We start from the raw sequence: 25,822 nt of genomic DNA, 5'->3' as shown, positions 1-25,822 counted from the left end.
ACTGGGCCCTGAAGGGAAAAAAAGGGAGTAGGAGGTTTGGGGGGGAGGCGGGCGGAGAGGGAGGTGACGGGCACCCAAAGGGCTCAATTGCCCGAAATGTGTTTCCTAAAGGAATGAAGCTAATAGCATTCTTGATGTTTTCACTTAAAGGTGGCCTATGTTTGTGGGAAGCCTTGGAGGAAGAAAACTGTGGATAGGGTTAAAATTTGCATTTGGCCGTAGGAGCATGACTATACAAGTCATATGGCTAAAGTATTTAGGTTAATGGGGTGGTTTGTTGTATTAAAAAATAAACATGGCAGCTATGGAGAGCCTCTTTGCACCTCTGTGATGCCTGTGTCAAACCTGAGTGGCTCCCAAGCAAAATACTCAGTCTTGGATGCCAACACGTTCAGATCGTTAACACAGCAAAAGCTGTCAAAGGTCTGAGATTTAAAGCTGTTTTTCCATGTGGTGCATAATTAAAGGCCTGATTTCCTAAAAAAGGCTTAAACTAGTGTCAGATCTGTAATGGGACTAAAAGAAGTGATTCTGAAATCAGTTGTGTATCTCAGCCTCTTGTGGTCTAGCACAGGAACCTGGTTTTCTTGAAAATCAGTTGAATAAAGTACAAGTTCTTTGGTACACGGAGCTATACGTGCTCTATTTGCAGTTGGGATGACCTAAGTTATGAAACCATGTTTAAATATGCATGACAGTATTCTCATTTACAGTTTTGCAGCTTTGATTAACTCTGCTTTTAGTTAGACACACACAGTCTTTAAAGAGGTACTTTAAAGAGAATTTTAAGGTAGGAACGTATCGTTTCTTGTCATTTAAAAATTCTGTATGTGACTTTTCTGGTGTGTACAGGTACTTAATTTCTTGTCTTGGTGTTGGGTTGCCAACAGTAGCACAAAATCTGCAGTTATGGCTGAAGTCTGTAGAGGCAGTCTTGAATGTGTGTTAGGTTAGGTTTTGATCGATGCTACATGCTACATCTAAAAAATATGAGCTTAAGTACTTTTAAGCTTTTGTGTTCTTAAATATGATGTTACAGGAAATTTCGATTTGTTGTGCCACAAATACCTTTTATATTTTTTCTTCATGCAAATGAATAATGCGTGCTTTTTAAAACTTTCTACGTAGGAATGTAGATTTACATCCTGGAAGAAGACATCACTTCTGTGATACCTTGACTTAGTCCACCGAAAATGAAGCAAGATTCTACTAGAAACACTGCTTACACCGTGGGTTGTGAAGATTATGTGCACGTAGTAGAATTCAATCCATTTGACAGTGGAGATGCATGTTCCCTCATTGCATATGGTGGCAATGATTATGTAGTTGTTGGGACATGCAGATTTCAGGTTAGTTTGCGTTATTGTTGATTTTATTAGTTGCTTCCTGAAACTTACTTTGCCAGCACCTCTACTGCACAAAGACTCTGGTCGCTTTCCTGTTTCCTCCCCTCCCCATGTAATCAGGGGAGAGTTTTACTTTTTTATTACATTAACAAGTCTGGGATATTTGTTCTTCAAGAAAAAATATATATAAGTATATATATAAAATACACATTGGTATAAATTACCATGCTGCATAAGTTCCTTTTGAATAGAATTGTAGAATCATAGAATGGTTTGGGTTGGAAGGGACCTTAAAGATCATGTTGTCCAACCCTGCTGCTATGGGCAGGGACACTGTCTACTAGACCTGGTTGCTCAAAGCCCCATCCACCCTAACCTGGGAACACTTACAGGAAGGGGGCATCCACATCATCTCTGGGCAACTGTTCCAGTGCCCTGTAAAGAATTTCTTCCTAATACCTAATCTGAACCTACCCTCTTTCAGCTTAAAAATGTTACCTCTCGTCCTATTACTGCACTCCCTGAATAGACTGCAAAGAAAACAGGAGTCCTCTGCTGGAAGAGTAATCCCATTTTAGTATCTCTTGCTAATGTTGGTGACGCTTATCTGAGAACTTAAGCGCGCAACTTTGGAAGTATGTGACAATATTTGCTGTATGTTGTTCTTTATCACAGGGTAATTGGCTCCTTTTTTGCACAGTTATATTTTATTCTATGTATATTTGCTATTTAGATTAAATTATCTTCTAAAGCTTTCAGCTAGCCTGTGGAACAGTAAAGATTACTACTTTCAAATTTACAACTACAGTGTCTGTGTTAATTTTATAGATATTTCTTTTAAGGAAGGACTGTAGAAATAATTACCTTTTTTTTTTTGTTTGTTTGTTTCCAAATTGTTTTTATTGGCTCTCTCTCACAAACTGTTAGAAACAGTAAAATATGGGGTTTTACCTTGAAATTATTTAGAGTCATCATATTATGAAAGCTTTTAAAATGTAAGGTACTGTGTGTTTTTATACTGTATAAGATTTAATTAGGGGTTGGGGTTTTTTTGCCTAGATGCTTGAAAATCAATAGGGGACCACTGTTATCTTTGGAATCTATTTTTAAGCTTTTTTTATTCAACTCACTTCTCTATTATTTTTGTACTTTATCTAATATGAATGACAGCATAACTGGTCTTTTTATTATTATTATTATTATTCCCCAAGGTCTACTGTTGGAATTTTTCTGAAAAGCACCTAGTGCTAACCACAGAAACCTACTGTCATCTGTATCTTTTTTTCTGGTGTAGGCCTTGAAAAGAAACTAATTAAAATTTTGACAACTACCAGTACAAGTAGTTTTTCTATAATTTTTATATCCCCTCTTCCCTTCCACATGTGGAGTCACTGAGTATTTCAAAGTAGAGGAAGAAAATGCTATTCTTGCTCCTTGCTTCAAGAAGCATTGAAAAACTCTGAATAATTTCATGCTTCCTCAGCTAGGTTCTTCCTAGCCTTTATATTATGCAGAGGGCATACACAGGGGTTCTGTACCTTAAAGCAGAATTGTGACATAGCAAAAATTTTGTAGAACTATCCTTTGAGGTGCTCCATTAGATGTTTTGAAAACTTTTAGAGGTCAACTGATTGACTGAGTCCACAGCCCCCATTCTTCTTTCATCTTTCCCACCATCCAGTGTGCTCACCAGTGGGAAGAATAGACAGGTTAGTAATTTTGGTCTTGTTAGATGACAGAGGGTCCTTTTCTAGCTCCTGCTGTTAGAAGAATGTTGTTCTGGAAGTGCTAGCATTTTTCCATAGTGTAAAAACAACTAGGAGAGAAGATAGCTTAAATTATGTGCTTGCTTTTGTGCCCGTTGTTTCTTCTCATTGCTGTGTGTACTTACTTACCATGCTGTTACAAGTGGCTGTAGTTGTGTCTGTGAAGATATTAGTTGTACAAAGAATGGGCTCAGCATCTTTGTAGCTCAGTTCTGGTTTTCGTGCTCTGCATTGGCCTCTGGCTTGAGACTGCAATCACTTCATGTATTTTTATGTACTTACATACTTCAAGTTAATATTTTCTTTATGTTCCAGGTTTTCACTTTGAGGTTGTTACAATCTAAAAAGATCCCAGATACATGTAATTTTGAAAGCCTTTCAATTTCTTATCAATCTGAGTTGTTAGAAGTTATCAAGACGTTATTCAGGATTAGCTAACTACAATATTTCTATAGGAGGAGGACGCAGAAGTGGAATGCGTGCAGTATAAGACACTAAGAACATTTCATCATGGAATCAGAGTTGATGCCATAGCATGGAGTCCAGAAACTAGACTTGATGCTTTACCTCCCCAGATAAGGTATTTATAATAAATGAGTGCAGTGAGTCCTTGTCTCTTACCTCTTTTCCATAATTCCTTAGTATTGGACAAAGTTCAGAGCTTATGGATGAAATCTAACTCTTTAGAAATCACTGACAGAGTCTCTGAACGCTTCAGTAGAACAGCATTTTCATTCTTAGTCATTATTTTCTTGGGTTTTTTTGTTATGCTTCTTGTTCCCCTTGCTCCTCCCCCCAGTGAACTAGCAGTAAATAATTTTTTCCCTTATTCATTATTTTAATGGACCTGAAATGTAGTTACTTTTTTCTTTGTACACCTGTGAAGAAGGAATTCTTTTAAGAACTTTACTAAGGATGAGACTATTGTAATGGCCTGCTTTACAAAGCTATTTGTAATGGTCTGGATAGTATGGGCTGTGTTTAGGAGTAGGTCAGATGCTATTTGTAAGACCTGTTGAAGTGTAAATCTAGAAAGGTAGTTAACTATTAAATATACACTTAACAATTAAAATGTTCTCAATAGCTTGTGAGCCTTTTCAAAGTTATGATCGTTGCTTACTGCTGCATTTTTGTACAGTCTTTCGTTTAAAATACGTTAGAAATTGGTTTATGAATTTATGCTTCGGTATTTTAAAACACTGATAATGAGCATTCTTTTTTGTGCTCTGCCACTTAATTTCTTCCAAGGGAAGTTTCAATGGCAGTTATGAGTGATATTTCAGGTAATTGATAGTTGATTCAGATTTAGCTTTGTAAAATGTTTTGTGGTTCTTTCCATGAAAACATATTCTTGGCACTTGATGCACACTATAATATAGGTAATTTTTCTGATTATAACTGCTTGTTGCCATAGTAGAATTTAAGATAGAAGCTTTTGGTGTTTTTTCAAAAGCTGAATTTTCCTTTGCATGTCACTTTGCGGGGTTAAACTGAAGGGAAACTGATAAAAAGTCAACTATTGCAGCGTTAATTGACTGAAGGGCTTTTCTTTGTCTGTTGAGTGTAGGTTTTGTACTGCGGCTTCTGATAGGAAGTTAAGGCTATTTACTTCAGACCTGCAGGACAAGAATGAATTTAAGGTAAGGGAAGCTAAGCTGATTTTTAAAAAATTGTTTAGTCTTTAGTGAAGTCCAGTCTTTAACTGCACTTCTGCTGCATTTTGCTCAATATACTGTGTGGGACAGAGCACTGAACTGTGACAGATCCTCTATCCATCATCTCTATGGAAAATCATTGTATTGTATATACCTTTCTGTCTTTAAAGTGGGAATAACTGTAATTATCAGCTACAAGATCTTTTGATTGAAAAGTATTTATGTAACAATTTAACCAAGTTGAAGAAAAGCAAGTAGAGGCTTATGGATCATCTAAAATAGACTCACAAACAGAATGTTCTACAGGTGAATTTCAAGAACCGTGTTGGATAAGGTTCCTTTATATAGATACCTGTAAAATTTTATGTGGTATGGTTATTGGACTCCTCTATAAGAAAAGCAAATACAGTAATTTCTCTTTCATGGGGAACTGGAAGTTGCATTTCAACTCTTTCAAAGAGTAGAAAATTTAAAGAAAGGATACTGAATTTGGTACATAACTGCAGACAGGTATGCTAAACATGCCCATAGGCTATCACTTGTTTATTTCTAAGATAGAAACAAAAGAAACGTCTACTTCAAATACAATTTCACTTCTCCTTCTTTCAGTGTAGATGGTAGTGTTCTTAAACCGGTGATATAAAAGCCAGGTCTAAATACTGTCTTCACTTCATAAGCTGAAGATTGGTTTTCTGGATATTTTTTTTGTTTGCAAGACATGTCAACTCCTATGTCACTTGGATGTTTATGTATTCTTCAAAATTCTGCCTTTCAAACAATGTCCCAATCCAAGTACTAATGTTAATTAGGTGTTTGTGCTAACCAGTTTGAATTTGTTTTGTTGAGGTCTCAGCCAAGAGTAAGCAAGGCTAATTGATACTAAAAAATTGAGGGTTCCTTCATTTTTTTAGCTCTTTAGAATATGATAATGCCTCTTTTGGTCAGAGTTGTGCATTGAATATAAAGGAGAAAATAATAGACTTTCATTTCTGGTTTGGTTATTTGTATTAATAAGACAATGATATTTGTCATACAGAAACGAAGTGAATTGCAGATGTCACTTATGTGGCCATACTGATAATGGAATGAATAACGGCATGGCATAAGAAGTAAAGATGGATATTACTAAAAACCAGAACACCTTTTCTTTAAAGAAAATACTTTTTATGTTACTTCATACATGCACATTCTCTTAATTTCTTCCTTTCATGTTTGGTCATCTTAAACAGATTTGTCACCTAGGCAGTGGAATAACTAACATAGTTACAGTCAACTTGGGGGGCACTTCTGACAAAGTAGTTCTAAAAGTTCTTAATGCTCTTTGCTTGTGAGTTGATGTCTGTCATTCCTTATTAAAGTTTTCTATTTATATAATATCTGCCAGTTTTATGATATTGCAGACAACAGGCTTTAATGTTAATTTGTGAATGCAATCTTTTAACTTTTTAGCAGAATATAAAGTTACTTATTAATTATATGTCTATTGCAATTTGAGAAATATATAGAAATGTTCATAAGCATGCAGAAGAAAACAGATTAAATCATTAACAACAGTCTAGATGATGGATGGTTAATAAGTGGAAATAATCAAACATGGATGAACCTGCTACTACAGGCTCTATTTAGCTAAATTCAGCATGTAAATTCTACTTTTTTTTTTTTAATTTATTTTGGATTAAGAAGGGACCGAATGGATTGTCTGCTAAAATCCAATGAGAAGTCTCTTGATTTCAGTGGATACTGTTTCAAGCCACGCATGAGTGTTTTTTCCCACGTTTAATAAGTATGAAAGCTGTTAATTATTTTTGGGGGGTTAATTAATGATAACATTTTTGTGTGTTTTTGCCAAAAATTGAATGTGACAACTGTGATAGTTCATAATTTTCATGCCTCTTCCTGTCCCTACATCATCTGGTCCTTAGCAAAGGTACTGTTCTATACCTTCCACAGCAGATTTCCTGTCTACACCAGCTTTCAGACTCTCCACATTGGTATGGAATACAGCCCAAACTTAATACTAAGAATTACGAATGGGATCTGCCATTTTGCTTGTTAGGAGCTAATTGCTTCCAGAGAAATAATTAGTATTGTAACTTCACACAAACACACCTTTGATAATTCATGAGCTTAAACTATTAACATGGAAGTTCAAATAAGCAAGTTTATTCTAATGAAGAATTGTAGTAAGCTGTTTATTACTGAATTAGAATGAGATTACGAACAACACACTTTTAAAATAACAATAATTTTGAATATGGCAAATGAGATTATTCTTTTCTAGCTTATTATCAATGCATGATCTATATTACAACCAGAGAAGCAAAGGGGGAAACTCAGTAGCACAGTCTGCTGAGTGCTGTTTTTTCAGAATAGAATTTCTGTGATGGGTTATTGATTTCCCAGTTCTGACAAGATTTTTTTTCTGGTATCTGACCAACACAAATGACACTTTAAAACATGCACTTCTAATTTAGGATAATTTATTACACAGTAGCTTTGACTGGATGCCTAGAAATAAATTTGAAATGCCACATTTACATTTCCATTAAGATAGCAATTATTTTTCCATACAAAAAGATTCACTGGAGAACTGATTTATCCACCCTTAGGACTTCTTTCTACACAAAACGCTCTGACTTGCAGTTATAAACTTCTACTGCAAAAGTATGTTCATTGCATAACATGTCAGAATGATTTTTAAGTACAGTAAGTACCTCGGAGCCTTAATACAACAGGTGTTGGACATTAGAATGTGGTATTTAGACTGAACAGCCGCAGCTGTAAGCACTAGAAGTATAGAAGTTATTTTGCCCCAGAAGGAAAGAAGCAATTACAATATCTTAATTATTCAACTCCAGTTGATATGAATAAGCTCCTCCAGTGTCTAGTATAAACAGAAGGATTTCTGATTTTTTGCCAGCTGAAGATATTGTGGATGCTGCTTCATTTTTGACACTACAGAAGACTAAAGATTGTTTGGTGCTTTTGCGGTACACCTGAGAAGTGTTGGCTTGAATTTAACAGTAAAGCTATGAGCTTTGTTTATGCCAGCTCCATCACTGGAGTTAATGTTAAAAATAATTAGAAAACAGATAAGATAGGTATTTTTATCTAATAGCGTGGAACTCGTTAGTGAAAAGGAAGAATGTGGACTAGTGTGTTTATGTTGATAAAAATGTTGTCTTTGAGACTATCTTCTGGGTTTTTTTGACAAAAAGTGTGGAAATTACTTTCTCCAGGTAATCATCTTAATTTCTTATACCTGGATGATCATTGTACTACATGCTTCTTGTCAAGAAAAAAGTAACACCTAACTCTGATTTAAAGTATTTGCAAAATCTTGGGTATTCACGAATACTCGGTCAACTACACTGAGCTGGCTTTCAATAAAGTATGATACAGTGGTTTCTTAGTAACAGTCAGCTGATGTGTCAGGAAAGCTATTTCATAAACCTGAGGTTGAACTCATGAAGAACACATGGAAGACTTTGATCCATTGTACAGTGCACACTTTACACATGGGATTTTCAGGAGAGGTACAAAATGTGCAAACAAAGCTGAAGGAATTGGTTATTAGAGTCAAAATGTAATCTTTGAACATTTTGTCTTTTATAGTAAACAATTAGTACGTTTGCTTCTGGAGGGATAGACAGAGTAATCTTACTCTGTTTTCCCAGTGGAAAAACTGTCTTGATGTAATTATCAACAAGGAACTTGAAGCATACTGAGTTTTCCATTACTTTGTCAACACGACTAATCCAAAATTTATGGGTTGGATCAAGCCCAGAACAACAAACAAAAGGTAAAATATGACTGATGGATCTTCGTGAAATCTTTTTCTTCTTCTGAGGTTTTCATCTGGAAATGAATTGTGGCTTCCTTCTCCTGCTCCAAATTTTGTTTAATAAAAAGCATATTTCATCAGAACTGTGGAAGTAAAATGAGGCAGGATATGTGAGTTCAGAATGCCGAAAATTTTCAAAAGACTTGGCATTTCTGTCTAAATAGTTCAGCGTCATCTTCGGATGTATTAGTTCTAACTAATTAAAATCTAGTTCCACTAGGTTTTAATAAAATTATGAGCCATTGGAAAAAATTAAGTTGGCTGCTGAAATGTTTCTGTATTGAATTGATGAAGCATTCATAAAATTTTTAGAGAGGGAAATTTAGTTATTGTGCATGCTTGAGATTTTTTTTGAATTTTATCAGTTCTGCATTTGTTCCTCAGAATAGCTACACTTAGAGAACAGAGAGGGTGTTTTACTTTCAGAAAACTGTGGAACTGGTTGTTTTCATTTGACTTTGTTTTCCTCTGCAATTTCTCCATGCCATGCTATTATCCAGAGGATGTTTTCATCTCCTTTTTATGGTACCTTGCTGGGCAAAACAAGATCAGTTGCCTTGAGACTTAAATCAGTGGGACTGAAAAGGAGGGAACAGTAACAGATAGAACATCTACACATGAACATTTGCCTGACTTAAAATTTTAAGTGAGATTTCTGTCAAAAAGACCATAGATATAGTTAATTGGAGAAAATACATGTAAATCCTCAGGTGGAGCAAACTGATATAATAACTAGCTACAGATTTTCTAATGAGACCAGAGATGATTTATTCATACCTAGCCCCCATGTGAATGAATTTTAATGTACTTTAAACTTTGACTGGACCCTAAATGAGATGACTTTTGCATGCTTGCTTAATGCTAAATGTGTATAAATTCTTTCACTTAGGTTTTTGAGGATACTGTAAACCTCAAAAGATTACTGATGTCTGCAGATAAGTACAAAATGCTTAATAGAATTGAGGAAAAAAAAAATGTCTTGATATTATGGCCAAGAGCGCTGAAAAGCTTTAGAAATACATAAACGTTACCTGACTCTTAATTTATACTAAAACTGGGATTTTACTTTTATTCAGAAAAGCTATGCCGCTAAGTTGTTTTTTATTATAGATAAATTGTTCTCAGTACTTTGAAATAAAAATGTCATGATTAAGAAGCTTCAGGCGAGAACGATTACACAGTAATAAGGTTCCATTTGAAATAATTTCATGCTTTCTGGTACAACTGTGTTTGCTTTTGAGTGACAGTTCACATGTACATTCACACCATGAGTGCTCGTATCCTGTTATTTGAGAATGGATGATCTATTAATTCACAGTAAAAGAAGAGTGTGCACTATATCCCATTTTCTTTCCTGTTCAGCATAACAGCATATAAAGCAGAGAGCACAAAGCACTGTGTCTATTCTTCTCAAATGCTTAACAGTAATTGTGCTCAATTCCTAAGGTGGTGTATGGCTTGCTTGGTTTTGCTTGTACTGTTGTTCCTCATTTTTGGTTTTCTTAAAGTCTTTAGTGTGCGTTGTCTTCTGTTTCATCTTATTTCACTGAGAGTTTTTTCACTGTTTTTTCTAAAGGTAGCCTTTTGGTCTGCCATCTTTAGTGGATGTATCCTCTTAGGCAATTTGTGTGCTGACTGCTTAGAAAAGGGCATATACTGGACAAAGTGGCTGGTTTATTGCTCCTTCGGGGAAAAAACCTCTTGTTGCTTACAGGAACGCCTAGTAAAAACTGTTATTCAGAGATAAGAGTTACTTACCAGTAATCAGAGTTCTTTAAGATATGTAGATCACGCATATATTCACGTCCTGCTCATTCTCCTCTTCCTGAGACTTTATTATCTTCTACCTTCAAAATTCAGTGGTTGAAAGGAAGATAAATAGTTCTGGTGCAATTCACTGATGTCTGTCAAGCTGACCTCTAGCAACTGTAAGGAATAGTGTGGGAGGGTCTTTCCACCTACAGTATGAATCTACATGAGTTAGATATTTTAAAAAACTCCAGTTACTGATAAATACTCTTTTTACCTTCCATGTAAAATGATAGCTTTATCTTAACACTCACACATCTTTCCTTTAGTGGATCTATTAAATATATTATGAATTGATGGAACAGTCAATTCTAAGGTAAAAGTGTTTCTTTTTTCTGATTGACAGACATTTGATGGCCACACAGATTACATTAATGATCTGGTGTTTGCTCCTAAAGAAGGTCAAGAAGTTGCAAGTGTAAGTGATGATCACACCTGCAGGTATGCGTTTTGTTCAAAACATTACAGAAATAGTAGTATTTGGCTTTTTCTGTGCATGTATGTTTTGTATGCTTGCTTAAATAAATAAGTATTTATTTATTTATTTTTAGTGGGCCTTCATAGCCCACTAACAAGACTAGTCCACTGACAAGACAAGTGGATTAGTTGTGTTAAGTAGGTTGTGGACTGGCTTTTTATTGTGACTTGTGGGTTGTTTTTTTTCAAAGCAACATTTTGAACTAATTAGATACATTGTGAAGAAAACTGTTCTGTCTTGGAATTACATACACTATAATTTCCCCTGCTGGGACTGGAATAAAAGGCATGAGAATAGGAGAGAGAATACATTCATAACTCAGCACTGAACAGACCCTTCCTATCCATTCTGTCATCAGATGAGTCAAGTTTAAGACCAGTGTATGTATCTGAAAGTTGTCTGCTTACCAAAATTTATTAGCCTTACTAGGAGGTGGGATTACATAGCCTAAGGACAGTATTGTACTAATACCATACTAATACAGTGGTACTGGCAGCTCATAATACCATTATTATAGGTGCTTCAAGCGCATGTATTTAGTTATTTGTAACTGGAAGTAAAAGGGAAACATGGTTAAATACTTTGAAAAATGCTGGTTAAGGTTTTGTAGGACAGGAGGTTTTTCTTGTCAAAAGGTTCCCAATCCTCCTCTTCTAGTAGTGCACCTGAATCTATAAAGCTGCTATTCTTACCTCTCCAATGCAGCTCACAGTTGGAGAGATCAGGAGGGCAACTATGCAGGCTTTGCAAGTCATTGCAATAGCAGCAAGAGACTTGAGAAAGCATCATCTTTGACTTCTCTTTATAATAGCTGTGATAGTTCAAAACTTGTTCCAGTTAAGGAACTGTTTTAGTTTTTTCTCTGTTTATATGAATTACATATTTGCTCTTTGAAGTTACCACCATAGCAATTCCTATATAAATGACCAGGTAGTACTCAGGGGGGTAAAAAGCCATTTTTCATTTAAGCTATCTTCTACCTGCTAAGAGAGAAGGGAATATCTCTTAGAATTATTACTTTGTGTATGAGATTTTGTAATATATCCACTGGTATAAATCACAGTTACGTAGCTTTAGTCAAGCTACTCTATTCCACATAAATTGAAAAGCTAAAAGGCCTGTGATTTTAACACCCCTAGGGAACTCAGAAATACTACTTTGACCACTAGGCTGATTTTCCGTAGATGCCCTGTCCATATTCCCAATAAAATCATTAGGAATGAATAGTAGAAATGCATGACTTACTCATAGCTTGTTCTGATTTATTTCCTATCCTTGATTTCTTCATTAAATCTAAACTAATATTGGGCTTATTCAGCAAAGAGCTGTTCGAATGTGTGGCCTTTTTTTTGTTTATTTTATGAAATGCCCAGTGTTCCTGGGATGAAAGAGAAATGGTTTAAAAGCAGTAGTCTAATTGATACTGAATTAAAAGGAAATAAAAAATATATAATTAATGTATACTATCAAGATTTCAACTTAGTAACTCTGAAAGACATTTTATGCAGCAAACCATAAAGTCTTTGGTTAAAAGCCATGGGAAATAAGTCGCATTTTTTTTGGCTACTTGAGTTCTTATTTTTTCCATTCATGCATGTGGAGCATGAAGACTTTTTTTATTGAATTTAAAGGTTACACTTTCAAAACTAATGGAAAATGCATTCCCTGAGACTTACCAAAATCATTCCTTACTTACTGTGTAATTTGCTTCAGCAGTAATGTAAGAAGAGGAATAATTCTTCTGTCTGTACTGAGTTTCTATCCTGAAATTGTTCTCAGGATACATCATCTGTTAATACTTTTGGAATAAAGCTCTAGAACAATTAGTACAAGAACATGAAGTTTTGAGTATTGTTCTGTTACATTTCCACTTTTAAATCTTAATAATGTCTTAATACAACGTCGCAGTATGTACAGAATATATACAAACATGTTTAGATCTTCCCTGGTTTTCACTCAGTGGTCAGTTTAGCAGAGATCTCTTAGGAACCCAAATTTTCAGTTTTCATGCACTAAAAAATCTTGCCACAAGCTGCTGCAACAGTGCAATCTCAGAGCTCGGTTCAGTCGTTCTGGTTGGAAGACAGACAGTGTAAGTCAGACTCACTGACTGAAGAGGCTGTGGTGCTATATTCAATGTTCTTAACCTTTAAATTGCTGCTGTGTCATTCAGGAATTATTGTTGTTTCTTGCACATAGTCTGTCTCACAACACAAGACTTTTTTGCAGTTGTGAAGTAGAACTGAATTAAAAATACTCTTGCATAAAAATAATTGCAGTAGCCATTTATGTTGTATTTATAAGTGGTGTGTTAACATATTGAGTATAACTGAAGTAAAAATTAATATCTTGTATATACATTAAAAAATTTATACATTTCTGCTGAAAGCCAGACTTGGTCATGACAGAAAAGTAAATTACTTCTTGGATTTAATCAAATTGTTTTCCTTCAAATCTAGTTGTTTTTTCTTCGTGATCTACCTTTCATATGTCAGTTTCAAAATTCTATATAATATTTATGTGTGGTTAAAGTAATTGGCTTGTCCATTTCTTGGTATCATAAGAGCATGTTTAATGAATGAGAAAAAATGTTTTGTGATTGCTTTAAGGAATATTTAATTTTATTCCTTAGAATTATAAAGCACTATACACTTCTTTGAACATTTGCACTATGTGTAGGAACATGTGCATCCCACTTTGCTAATGAGAACTGTGTGGGCAAGTCCCTGTGCACCAAAAAAAACCACTGCTGGCTTTTTCATTATGATTTGGAAATGATATAGGAGGCTGCAGGGATTCAGAGGTACAAATCGTTTTGTTCTGATACTTAATGAAGCCTCTGCAGAAAGAACATAGGAAATGTCTGGAAAGCAGCACGAGCTTAACAGGCATCCTTCCGCTGTTGGTAGTTTTTGACACTATCTGATGTTTCTTGAAGTATTTAATGCAAAATACTGACCTGGTAAAACCCACCAGTCTCATATGCATGCTAAAAATTAACCTCTGACTGTTAAAAGGTTAATTCAGTCTGATTGATAACCACCTCATATTCCATCCCCATATTGAACTGAAAGATTACTATGGTGTTAGGCCCTTAATAATGGCAGTATGGCAATTTCTTATGGTCATCAAGTGCTGGATTGGCTTGTATTTTAAAAAGCTGAAAAAGACTCATCCATCCCTGTCTCTCCCTCCCTCTCTCTTTTTCTTTTTTTAATTATTCCTTAAACTACATGATCATCTTCTCTTTTTGTGTGTGTAATGGAGAAGAGTGTACAGCTGATTTAGCTTCTACTTTATCTGTGAATGTACTTGCCCTTGGATTCCTTTCTGAGTTCTGTGCAGTTACTTACACCATGGCTCATGTTGCTTTATAGAGAAGGACTTTGTGAATTTATTTATCAGTCACTGTCAAGTTCAGCCTTCTCTGTTGCACATACCACAAATGCCAGTCCATCAGAAAGTTAGTTTTGCTCCCTGGACAGAGATTCAGGGGAAAGGTTTGATATCACTGGAAACTAAATTAACTGGAGTCTCAAAATTTATTGTAGTGTTTTGTCTGGTTTTATTTTTTTTTAATCTGTAATGTATTTGTTTACATGGTACTCTTATGTCTTAGTTATTTTGTGTAGGTCTTTCTCTGCACAATGTGAAGGAAAGTCCATGGTAGCTCTTGTTTAGTTTTTTTGTCTTGTGTTCTTTAATGTGTTGCCAGCACTGTTGCACTTGAGTCTTGTTAATTCACTAAATATTTCAGGCTTTGGCTATACTGAAAAGTTGCCATTATCACTTATTCCTGCCTTCAAAATTGTATTTTATTTGTATCTTCCCAATCCTAGTGCACTCAATTAGGGATTTTTGCCAAAATTTTAAAAAAAGGTATCTTATTTCATGTTGTTCTATCTTCACCTGTTTGTTGTGATAGAATTCCCCGGTGTATCTTCATATAAGAAATGTCATACCCAAATATTTCACCTTTCTGAGGTATGCTGATTACAATTATCAAGCTAGTTATGCATTATAACTTATGAAAATAAAGGAGAGTCGTGGATTATTTTTAAGAGCCTAGTCTTTGACGTTGCACACTTTTTGTATGTATCCCTGTATGTCCCCCAAATGTAGTCTTACTCAATTTCTGTTATACTTTACTGCCATGATGCAAGTATTAACCAACAACTTCTGTTGTACTTCACAATCACTATGCGAGTATTAACTGGTTTCCTGTTACAGTATCCAGTCAGCTTAAAAAAAAAAAAAAAAAAAAAAATCACTTTCCGAATCAAATGTTTGGAACGTTACTTCAGTCTGGTCTTAAGTGTGGATGAATAAGCCTTTAGTTAGGAAGTCTTCAAAATATGCAGATGAAATGGTAGCTATTTCCTGTGTGATGCATTCTGTGATTTATGTTAAGCGTCACACAGTCCTAGACCATAGCCTTGCCTATAAATTGTTCTAAATAGAAATCATTGCTTTAGATTTGTTTAGCGGTCACCTTGTATTTCAGAAACTTACTGGCAAAATTGTAATTGAGTTTCTCAGTAACAGTCAGTAGTTTTGTCTACATTGGAAACAATAAGCTGATAACCTTAACAGCTAATTTTACTTTGGTTGAAAGGATACAACTGAAGCTTTGCATTTTTGCAAAAGTACTGCTTAGTCTCTGGCTTTACTTTAGATAACCTTAAGGGTATTTGAGGAGTAGTAGTAGTAGTGTGTATTTCTTGAACTTATTTCTGAGTTCTGAAAATACATATTAGCAAAGAATAATCAGTTGAGATAGTTCATGTGCAGCTCCCTGCTTCTCCTACTAAAATTGCAGGGGATAATCAGAATTACATCCCACAGTTACCAGTGAAAAATAGATCAGTGCTTGCATATCCAAGTAGATATTACAAGACACTAGAGGTAACATGGGTTTTAATGCCAAAATCTGAAATATTCTAATTACTAATTCTTTAATAATATTGACATTTCCTTTGACCACCAAAATAAAATGGTGAACGTGGGTCAACTTTCTGAAAGAGTATTTACACATTTACTCTATGAGAAGCCTTTTATTTCATGGCTCAAAAACAAGTGAAGGAAATGCTCTACAGGCACAAATTTAGGAACCTGTATGCTGAGTCAGGAGATAGTTTAAGGTGGCTGTGCCTGGTGGACTAGTGCTAGGCAGCACAGATGAACTTCCCTTTTCTCCCCATGCAACCATTTTTGTGGCTTGTTTTGCACAGCATGCTGAATAGAGTGTTACGCTACCTAATCCTACAGATTCTGCAGCAGTGAACTGTTAGTTGGGCAGTGCATTACCTGATTTATAAAAACTCAAATTCTTCACTTTGTCAGTAAAATAAAATAAATTACTAGAAATTATCTTTAATATCACACCTTTCTCTTCTTCTGAACAGCTACAGTTCCACTTCAGCCTTCTGTTCTTTCATGTCCTACCTCATATCCTCTTCAGATCTTTGATAACCACCTCCATATGGAGTTGGCAGAAGACATGAGACAGGGACAGTGTTGGTTGTGTTCTCCCACAGTGTTAACTAATCTCTGCACTTCCGTTTTCCTTTTCTGAGATCTTCCTCTCCTCACTCATGTGCTCAGTGAACTCTTTATCTTTGTTGTGTGATCTCTCTAACAGGAATCACTTCCTTCTCCATCACCCTCTAGGCCTTTCCGGGGTGATAGGATATGCCTCACATGTGGAATATGTCTGATGGAGATACAAAGAAACATCAGCAAGTGGTACTTAAGTTAGATACTGTTAAAAAAAAGCACAAACATATTGGGCATTTTTAAGAGTAGGTCAGACAGTAATCTGTGAGTAACGGTTCAAGTATATGCTTTGTGGTTGGGAATGGTATCAGATGTCAAGGTTTGTTCTAGCCCCTACCCCACTCACTAAAATGTTGGAAATCTTATGTTGAAAGAATTCCCATTTTTACTTCCATCCTCTGGGAATTTGAGAAATGCCTGAAGGTTGCAATGTGGTTTTGTTCTTTTACTTCTGCAAATGATGGTTTTTATTCAGTTAGGATTTGGGTTTGCTCTCTAGCTAGAATTGTTCAGAAATCAGAAAGTTAGAATATAAAATAAAGATCATCTTCATTGCCACAGGGCAGATTTTCAGATGTTCTAATGAATACTTTGCCAACTTTAATAAAAGTCCATTGATAAAATTACTGCACATATGCAGCATCTCATTATGCATATTCATGCATATGACATACAATATAGTTGTTCCAACATAGTTTGAATATCTTCGCGCTTTGAGATAACTGCAGTTGTCATTTGTTTGTTTAATCATAGGATGTGAGTGACAGGAGAAATGTCTCAAAGTGACAAGAGAAATACCTCAAAAATTGTCTTTAACAGTATTTGCAAGTATCTGTATTTTGTGTTCGTTTAAATTTTGTGAGCAGTGCAGCATATAATTTTTCAGTCCGTAGTCACTTAAAAACAATGAATTTACTGAGCAGATTACATATTATTTTTGAGGCTTTCCGTTATTCAAACTTTGGCCCTTATTTCAATTGTGCTTATTCAAACTTTTCTCCTTTAAATTTATTGTGGAAGCTTTTTTAAATATCAAAAAAATGCCACAAGCCCAATAACAAATCTATACAACAATAGTTAGTGGAAGGAGGAGAAGTAAGAGCGTGACACATTGCAGGGTTACAAAAAATAAGGATGTTTGGAGAAAAGTAGACACTAGTTTGCTTTGGTATAAAATCATGGTAATGTTAGTAAAGTTTCAAGGGCTTTGAAGGAGAAACAAAATGCCTAGACTTTTTGGATTGATTTACATGATAGGAATGTGGACAAAACTAGAGGGTTTTTTTAGCCATCTGTAGCTGATTTGGTTATGATTACTGAGTAATTGAGTAACTGAAATTCAGTTTGGCTAAATTTTTGGTCTTTGCACATTTTTTGCTTGGGTTAGTCACAAAGAAATACTGAAAAGAGTTAATTGAACACATATGTAATTGTAAACTTCCATACCAGCATAGACTTGATGCATTCAGACAAGGATCTATTTTGATATGTACTGCCTGGTTTGTTGTTTGGGTTTTTGGGTTTGGTTTTTGTTTTTTTTTTTTTCAAAACTAAATGATACCATCTTTGTTATCAATAAAGAAAGGAAAAAATACAAGAGGGACATTTATCCTTTTTTTCCTCCTTTCAATACTGTTTGTTACTAACAATCTTACCATTCTTACAAAGTAAGATATACAAGTTTGGCATTTTATAAATAACAAAGTTGGGGAGTTAGACAGCATAAATTTCTGTCTCAACACCTAATAACCTCACTCACTTCAGGGAAGGAAACATGATGGCATACTCCTTTGGCCAAAATGATTCACCGTCTTCTGTTATATCATAATTTTCTCCCTGCACAGTAAATACACATGGAAAGTGTTGATTTGACTTGGACAAATCTACAAGGCAAAATTTTTTGGCAGTAGAAGAAAGTATTGTATGTTTCTAAATTACCTAATCAAGCAGATATTTCATTTTTTAAACGGTTGTCAGGTTTTTGTTTTGACTTTTTTAATAAGGACACTGATCCTTCAAGATTAGAGACCCTGTGTTTTCTACGGGGAAAACAAATATTTGATCTGTTGTGGTTTGGCATAAGAAAACAACATTGTTCATTAAATATATTTACTTTATTCCCATATATTTTGTCTAGACTTATGATGTATTATTTAAGAGTTTTTTGAAATCTCTTAAATATAAGGCTCTAAGCACCCTGGTGAGATATAAACTGAAAAAGTCTGGAGGAAGTCAGCAAAAATCCTCAAGAATAAACAATAATAGTATGTAGCCACTCATCTAACTCAAAAGACTGGGCAGAACACTACTTAAAAGATTGACTGTTTCTAAGGTTTTGCTTGTCAAGGAGGAAGGATATATATGTATGTTTGAGTGTGAAAATGCATATAAATAGTATGCAGCCTTGTGGTTCAGACTGATGTTCACAACTGTGATGTCTTTGTCCTACAACTGAGCTACTGATTTTGTAGGAAAAGAGGCAATTCAGCAGTGGCTCTGAGGTAACATAGTCCCAGTTTTGGTTTTGTTGCATTTTATTAAACCAAGTAGCTTCATGGCTCATCGACACTCATATTGAATGCATCCAAAGAAAACTCACTCATCACCTTAACCTAGTTTTGGTGTTTCAGCATACACTTCCCTGTCAATCCATATTGACCAAATATTGTTGATTTTTTTAATTATTTTTTTTTTTGTAACTGCTTGATAGGTACTGCAGGTGCTTATAAAGGAAATTATTAAACTGGCATACGTGATTTATTTGTGGAAATCTTGCCAAGACCCTTTGTGGGCTAGTGCTACCTCTGCCATAGATACTTTTGTTTGCCTTAGCTTTGTTTTTAGTTTCTTATATTTCTATCATTCAGCCTTGTCTTACCAGGAGAAAGTGTAAATTTATATATTAGGCAAGCAAAATACTTTAGTGCATGGTCTTATCCTTTACATGGTGATGATTTAAGCTGCTTGGTACTTCCTCTAGGTTGCTTGTATCAGCTAGACCAACATTGACCTTCCTGCTTTGTATTGTCTCGCTGTTATTTATGGTATAGTACAAAGGCTGTAGTGTTGACTTATGAATAAAGTGGGAATGTATCATCTAGATTTCATGTGTAGACCATTAAACTTGTCAAATTATTTGGACATTGCCCTTTTAAACAGAGGGCAAGCCCTTTATGCCTAGTTTGTCAATGTTAAAATACACTATCTTCAGCAATGTCCACTTTTACTGACTTCTTGAAGTGATAAAGCACGAACACTATTTCCTTTGGTCATTTCCTTTATGAATGTATTGAGGCACTGAACATTACTGTATTTGCAGTCAAATGGCAATAAGTAGTTTAATACTTTGTTGGTTTTTGGGGTTTTTTTGCTTTAGGGTCTGGGATTTGGAAGGAAATGAGAAGGCCCATTTTGTTCTACGTTCTCCTGGAATGAGTGTTTGTTGGCATCCTGAAGAGGCTTTTAAGGTTGAGTTTTCCAGCTCTTCACCCTCACCCCCTTTAAAATAACAGGAGGGTGGACTTATCTAAACTATGAATCTTTGATGCTGTAGCAAGATTGAAGTTTGGGGAGCTAGTGTACATTGTAACTGGATATTGGTTGGATCTGCTACTGTGAAGTCACTGTAAATGAATTCTCATTCTTGTCATTTTACCATCAGTCCCACACTCCTCCCATCAGAAATATTCCTTCTTGATTACATACATCAGTTGTTGTTGATAACTATTCTGCTGATTGCATATTAACTTACTGTTACCAGAGAAGAGTTCAAGTTTTTCTCAGTCGTGGTAACACGGTTCACCAATAACATAGACTCTTACAAAGCATGCCAAGTTTTGAAAAGGATCTGTTTGAAGTTAGCAAGGGATTTTTTTGTTGTTGTTCTTGCTTGGAATATATTAAATATGTGCTGAAAAATCAAAAAAAAATCAATAAACTGTGATTTTATACTTATCTGTTTATTGTACTGGGGAGGATTAATCAGCTGATATATACCAAAATATTCAGCGTCATTAATGGTCTAGTCCTTGCAATCTTGGATTTATTTTCCTGTTGTGTCAATTAATAACTGCCTTAAGCAGCTACAAATAGTTGTTCAGATTGCCACAAAAACACACATTTAGAGAAGAGCAGTCAAATAAGGTATCAAAATATTTACATAGCAATAGGGAAGAAGGATCTGTATTCTCGCCACACTTTCCACCAATATCAATATCCGGTCCTTACTAAGAAAACTAGGAAAACTGTTGATTCAGGTGGTATCACAATTGAATCCGTTTGTTACTCTTTGCTACTGGGCAGCTTTAGCACAACAAAATTACTAGATTAGCCCCAAAATACTGCAATATTACACCAATCTTACATGTTAGCTTGTCTTTCCTTGACCCTTATCAAAGAGTAAGCACAAGATTTTTTTTTTTTTTTTTTTTTTTTTTTTGTTAAGGAAAACAACCCTTCAAAAAGCTAGTAAAATTTGACAGACTGATGGTTGCTGAAAAGCTTATTGCAGGTCAAAATGCTTCCTGCACCATGTCCTTTAGTTTGCAGAAGAGCGTGTTTTAGTGACAGCTCCTTTTCCAGGCTGCTTTGCCTTCCTTAATTATTGTTCATGGCTATCTGAGAACCATCATCTCCTCATGGAGAAAAGCTCATTTAATCAGAAAGCTCTTTCTACAATACTTAATGAACAACTACTTGAATATATTGCTTTAACAGAAGAAGTTTAGATAAAAATCTGTGGCAAACTGTTACAGGATGAAGCAAGAGTTGCCCAGAGAGGGAGTGGAAACCCTATTCCTGGAAACATTGCAGGCCAGGTTGGATGGGCTCTGAGCAACCTGATCTTGTTAAAGGTGTCCCTGGTCACTGCAGGACCAGATGACCTCTAAAGGTCCCTTCCAACCCAAAACATTCTATGATTCTGTGATTCTATGATTACATGCTAAGGTTACAATGTTCTGTTAATTTCTCTTAACAGCTGATGGTAGCAGAGAAGAATGGAACAATAAGATTCTATGATCTAATTACACAGCAGGCCATTCTCTCCCTAGAGTGTGAACAATCGCCGCTGATGTCAGCAGACTGGTGTTTAAAAAATACTCTTAAAATTGGAGCAGTTGCTGGAAGTGAATGGCTAATCTGGGATATTGCTCGCTCCAGGTACTTTTATGCACAAGACAGGTTTCTTTATTTTCTTCTTAAGCAGTGCATGAAGAGATGTGGCTGCTTTGCTAATATAGCACTTAAATGCACTATGTATTATATCACCTGTTCAGTAAATAAATGAACGTTCATCGGGAGTTATGAAACCAATACAGATCATTCCCTGGCATTCTTTTTCATCTTTATCTATCAATATTTATCTATTAAAAACGTCTGTCTTTTTGTCCATTTGAGATAGCACCTCACTACTGTTTACCTCTTGCTGTAAGATCTATGTGTTTGTTAAAATTTCATTCTAAGTCATAAATACATAATTATTGAACCATAATAAACTGGATAACTACTACAGTTTTCCTACTCCAAATTGAGATGTAAGCTGTAGGAGTGCTGTGGTTTTTTTTCTCGGCTTCTTCACAGAGAGTAGACAATGTGTCCCCTCCACTGTTTAAATGATACATGCTTTTGGTACTTAACTGTATGAGCTGTAATTGTTTGCAGAACAGTTTTTTACCCTGAATGTCTGTTTTAGTTATCCACAGGATAAGAGACCTGTCCATGTTGATCGAGCCAGATTATTCAGGTACAAGTGTTGTCTGTATTCTGTGGGGTTTGTCTCTGTAAGTCTATGTATATGCAAGCAGTTGTGAGTTTAGGGACCTGACTGTGTCTCACTTAAATAATTTTTAGGGGGACTTGGTCTATAAAGTTTGTGAAATTTGTGAATGACCTACATTTAGTATATGTGTGTAACGTTCCCATGATTTTTTTCTGTTTTACAATGACATGCATACGGGGCTGTGGGTCATGAGTCATTTACAAGCCATTTCTCTGAATTTATTTCTCTGGTGTTAGTAGAATATCTGACAGCTTCACACACTTAACCACAAGGTTGGGGTTTTTTTGTGTGTACTGCACTTCTGATAGTCAGATAGGGATATTTGAAAAGTATGTTCATTTTATTCATAGGTGGTCCCGAGTGAATGAAAATCTGTTTGCAACCACTGGATATCCAGGAAAGACAACTACTCAACTGCTTGTTCATCATTTAGGACATCCCCAGGTAAATTTCTGAGTTCAGCTTTTGAATGGAATTGCATCTGTTTTCTTCAAATCAGGCTCATAAATAGCTAAAAGCTACAATTAAAAACTAGCCCAAACAATCCAGAAATGCTGCTTGGTCTACCTATTTTATTTTATTTTGTGTCATCCATGCTAAGGAAAAGAAAAAATCACACCACACTTAACCTGCTATATAAAATGCGGCATGATCTATGTGTTTTATTTTGCTTTGCCTTATTGGTGCTAAGGGGAAGAAAAACACATTTAAACTGTTATTTAATAAATTTTTCAGTATTTCTAATTCTAAAGAGGCTAAAACCAGCTGCTTATGTATTTTACAGGTGTGAACTAATTATATTTTAAATCATTAGTGAAAATATATCCAGAGACAATGAATGTAAAGTGTAAGAAATATTATGGTTTTGCTGGAGTTAGTATACATTCATAACTCTTACAGTAAAAATATTACCTCCAAACATACTAGTTGTGAGTACACTTAAATAACAGGAAGTAATTTAATTAAAAAGGTTTCTAAGTTTGAAAGTATGCCTTTAAAATAATAATAGTATTAATAATAGCAAAAATAGTTGAAACAATTTGTTATCATGGGATATAAATGTAGTAAGTAGCTACTGGAACTAAGTAGCAGATAATCAGATTTTTTCAGTTGGATTTCTGTTGTATTTTAACTGTATTTATTAAGGAGTACTAAATCTATCGTGTTTATTTGTCTATGCAACTTGGGATATGTGGTCTAGTAATCATTTGTATGGTAAGTGGTATTGATATTTCTCTCTTTTTGTTTTTTCTTTGAAGCCCATTCTTACTGGCACTGCAGCTGTAGGATCTGGTTTGACGTGGCATAGAACTCTTCCATTATGTGCAGTCGGAGGAGATCATAAAATTTTCTTCTGGGTAACTGAAATGTAAAATAAGCATTTGCCTTCAATATAAAACTTTACAGCATAATGTCTCTTTCCTAGTAAAATGAAGGAATTTACTCTTTGTACCGGCATTTATGCACTTGGAGAACATAAGAAAGGAACAAGTGAAATATGAAACATTTGCATTTAATTTTTAGCTTGCAAATACAAGAGCTTCTGTAAAATTGGCTATCATACATCTGATACTTGGTTACTTCCCTTAAAATAAAATGTACGCTTTTTTTAACACGGTATTCGGTGTGAAATGAATTTTTAAAAGTGCTTTTTTAAAGAGATTTTGTATCCAGCGATCTCGGTCTGGCGATCTCCCTTAGTTAACACAGCTCAAATACTTTGAAATTGTCCAGAGTACCTACAGAAAGAACACCTGTCTCTCTATTAACTTTCCCAACCATCACTGTCTTAAAAGAAAGAAATGCAATAATGCACTGTCATAAAATATTGTCTGTGAATGTATTTGCTGAATAAACTAGTTACTGCTAACAGTGAAGAAGCTAATGGTATAATCAGAATGATAATTTTAAGAAGGATTATTTCTTCTTCAGAAGATGACAGAGGGATTTACTTCAAGTATGCCAAACAGCGTGTGGGTTTTTTCTATTTGCAGCCTTTTACTACCAGCCTTTTACAGAAACATCAGAGACATTCTGCTTTCTAGAAGCGTATTTTTCTCGCACCTCCCATACAAGACCCAGAAATGAAGTAAAAGAGGAAAGAGTAAAAGACAGAGACAAGTCCTGTCTTCAGTATCCTTGCATGCTTTTGCAAGTGAAGTGATATCAAGATGTTCAGCTAGTGTATGTAACAGCTCCTTACAGCATCGTGGCCATCCTTACTAGCAATAGTTACACTTCTAAATATTCTTTAGTTTGTCCCTATTTATGCTGGGCACACACAATTTAGAATTAGGACAGCAAAACAGTGAGATTACACTCACCTTTTAAAAAGTAAGACCATATTTTATTTCTCATTGTTTCTTATCCTTGAGAAATTTTGCTTTTCAACTGCCACCAAAATTTACCTAAAAGATGAGTACAAAGTTCCTCATAGATTAATCTATTTCCAGTATTGTCTATTGAATCTCATCCTTTGTAGGAGAAAGGACTTAATTTCCTAAAGGTTTTAAAGTTCTGTTTATTTTCTCACAAAGCTGTTTACTGACTGCCCACTTTAAGAAGTCAAATATGTAAAGCAGTCTTCTAAGGCTTCCTTTTCTGGAAAAGTTGCATTCCTTTTTTCTGTTAAGTACTACTGTACTTCTAAAGCCTGTTCCTCTAATTGCAATACCCGTTAAGTTTTTTAAGTAACCCTGGGTTGTGTACTAATTTAAAAAAAAAAGTCATTCTAATAAAACCATTGTTAATACCTGCAGGTAAGCAAATGAAGATGAACTCTTACTATGTGCATTTGTAGATTTACATGAGTTACCAACAAACTAAAAGCTGCTTACCACCTGTTCCAAGATACTATAATCAGTGGGATGTATTTATCAGTGTAAAATACTTTTAGAAAAATTCTATAATAATTAAACTAATACTGCTATAACCCTGGAAGGTCCTTTTAACCTCTTAGGATTGTCATATATACTTTAAATTGAATTTGTTTGCCCTCTTCTAAACAAGAAAGACTTTCTGTGTGTTATCACCATTTCTTCTGTGTTAACGTTCTCACTGTTCTTCTTTAATATTGCCACAAAAGAAAGAAATAAAAAAGCAATAATTAGCATAGATCATGAGTTTTCATTTGAGTAGCTGATAATATCCCTGTCTCCATAAACTGTGATATAATTGGACAATTCCAAATTATTTGGAAGACCTTTTTTTACTTTCTCCAGCAGGGTTACCATCTGCTGCAGCTTGATCTCCAGTTATCCCTAATAAGGAAACAAAACCTGTAATTATCACAGAATTTAATTCTGCTAATTTTAGAGGAAAGTAATTCCAAATCCCAAATCAAAACAGACAAAACTAATGCAGACAGAAATTGGAGGGGTGCAAAATACTGAAATCTGAAAAAGTGCTCACTTTGCTAGGCTTTCAATGAAAGAGGTAATTATTATTGAGATCCTTGTACAGAAATCAAGGAAATTATTAAGTCCAACAGCTGGATGCCACAAAGACGAGTAAATAGAGTTGGTGTAAGGGTGTCCAACAGACTTAAGTGAGGATAAATATTTTGGTATTACAGCAGTGTCCAGTTGGA

General features: G+C 35.1%; 1 protein-coding gene across 3 annotated transcripts; it reads left to right on the top strand.

Moving 5' to 3' along the window:
• Positions 1-1,133: 1,133 nt before the first annotated feature.
• On the top strand, positions 1,134-24,909 carry NUP37 (nucleoporin 37). Of its 3 annotated transcripts, none has more exons than XM_035888969.1 (10): positions 1,134-1,349; positions 3,568-3,692; positions 4,680-4,752; positions 10,767-10,861; positions 19,831-19,921; positions 21,433-21,614; positions 22,147-22,197; positions 22,584-22,677; positions 23,493-23,602; positions 24,228-24,909. In XM_035888969.1, the coding sequence occupies exons 1-10, from the start codon at positions 1,194-1,196 to the stop codon at positions 24,319-24,321; spliced, it is 1,071 nt and encodes a 356-aa protein (XP_035744862.1). In that variant the 5' UTR covers positions 1,134-1,193; the 3' UTR covers positions 24,322-24,909. The 3 variants fall into 3 exon arrangements, with proteins under 3 accessions (XP_035744862.1, XP_035744863.1, XP_009647541.1); XM_035888970.1 differs by having other exon boundaries at positions 23,493-23,591; positions 24,228-24,344; XM_009649246.2 differs by having other exon boundaries at positions 23,493-24,317.
• The last annotated feature ends 913 nt before the right edge of the window (positions 24,910-25,822 follow it).

This window comes from Egretta garzetta, unplaced genomic scaffold (genome assembly GCF_000687185.1).
Source record: "Egretta garzetta isolate BGI_Z169 unplaced genomic scaffold, ASM68718v1 scaffold321, whole genome shotgun sequence".
Lineage (NCBI taxonomy): Eukaryota > Metazoa > Chordata > Aves > Pelecaniformes > Ardeidae > Egretta > Egretta garzetta.
The sequence above is the reverse complement of the archived record's forward strand: the minus strand, read 5'-3'. Positions and strand labels throughout refer to the sequence as shown.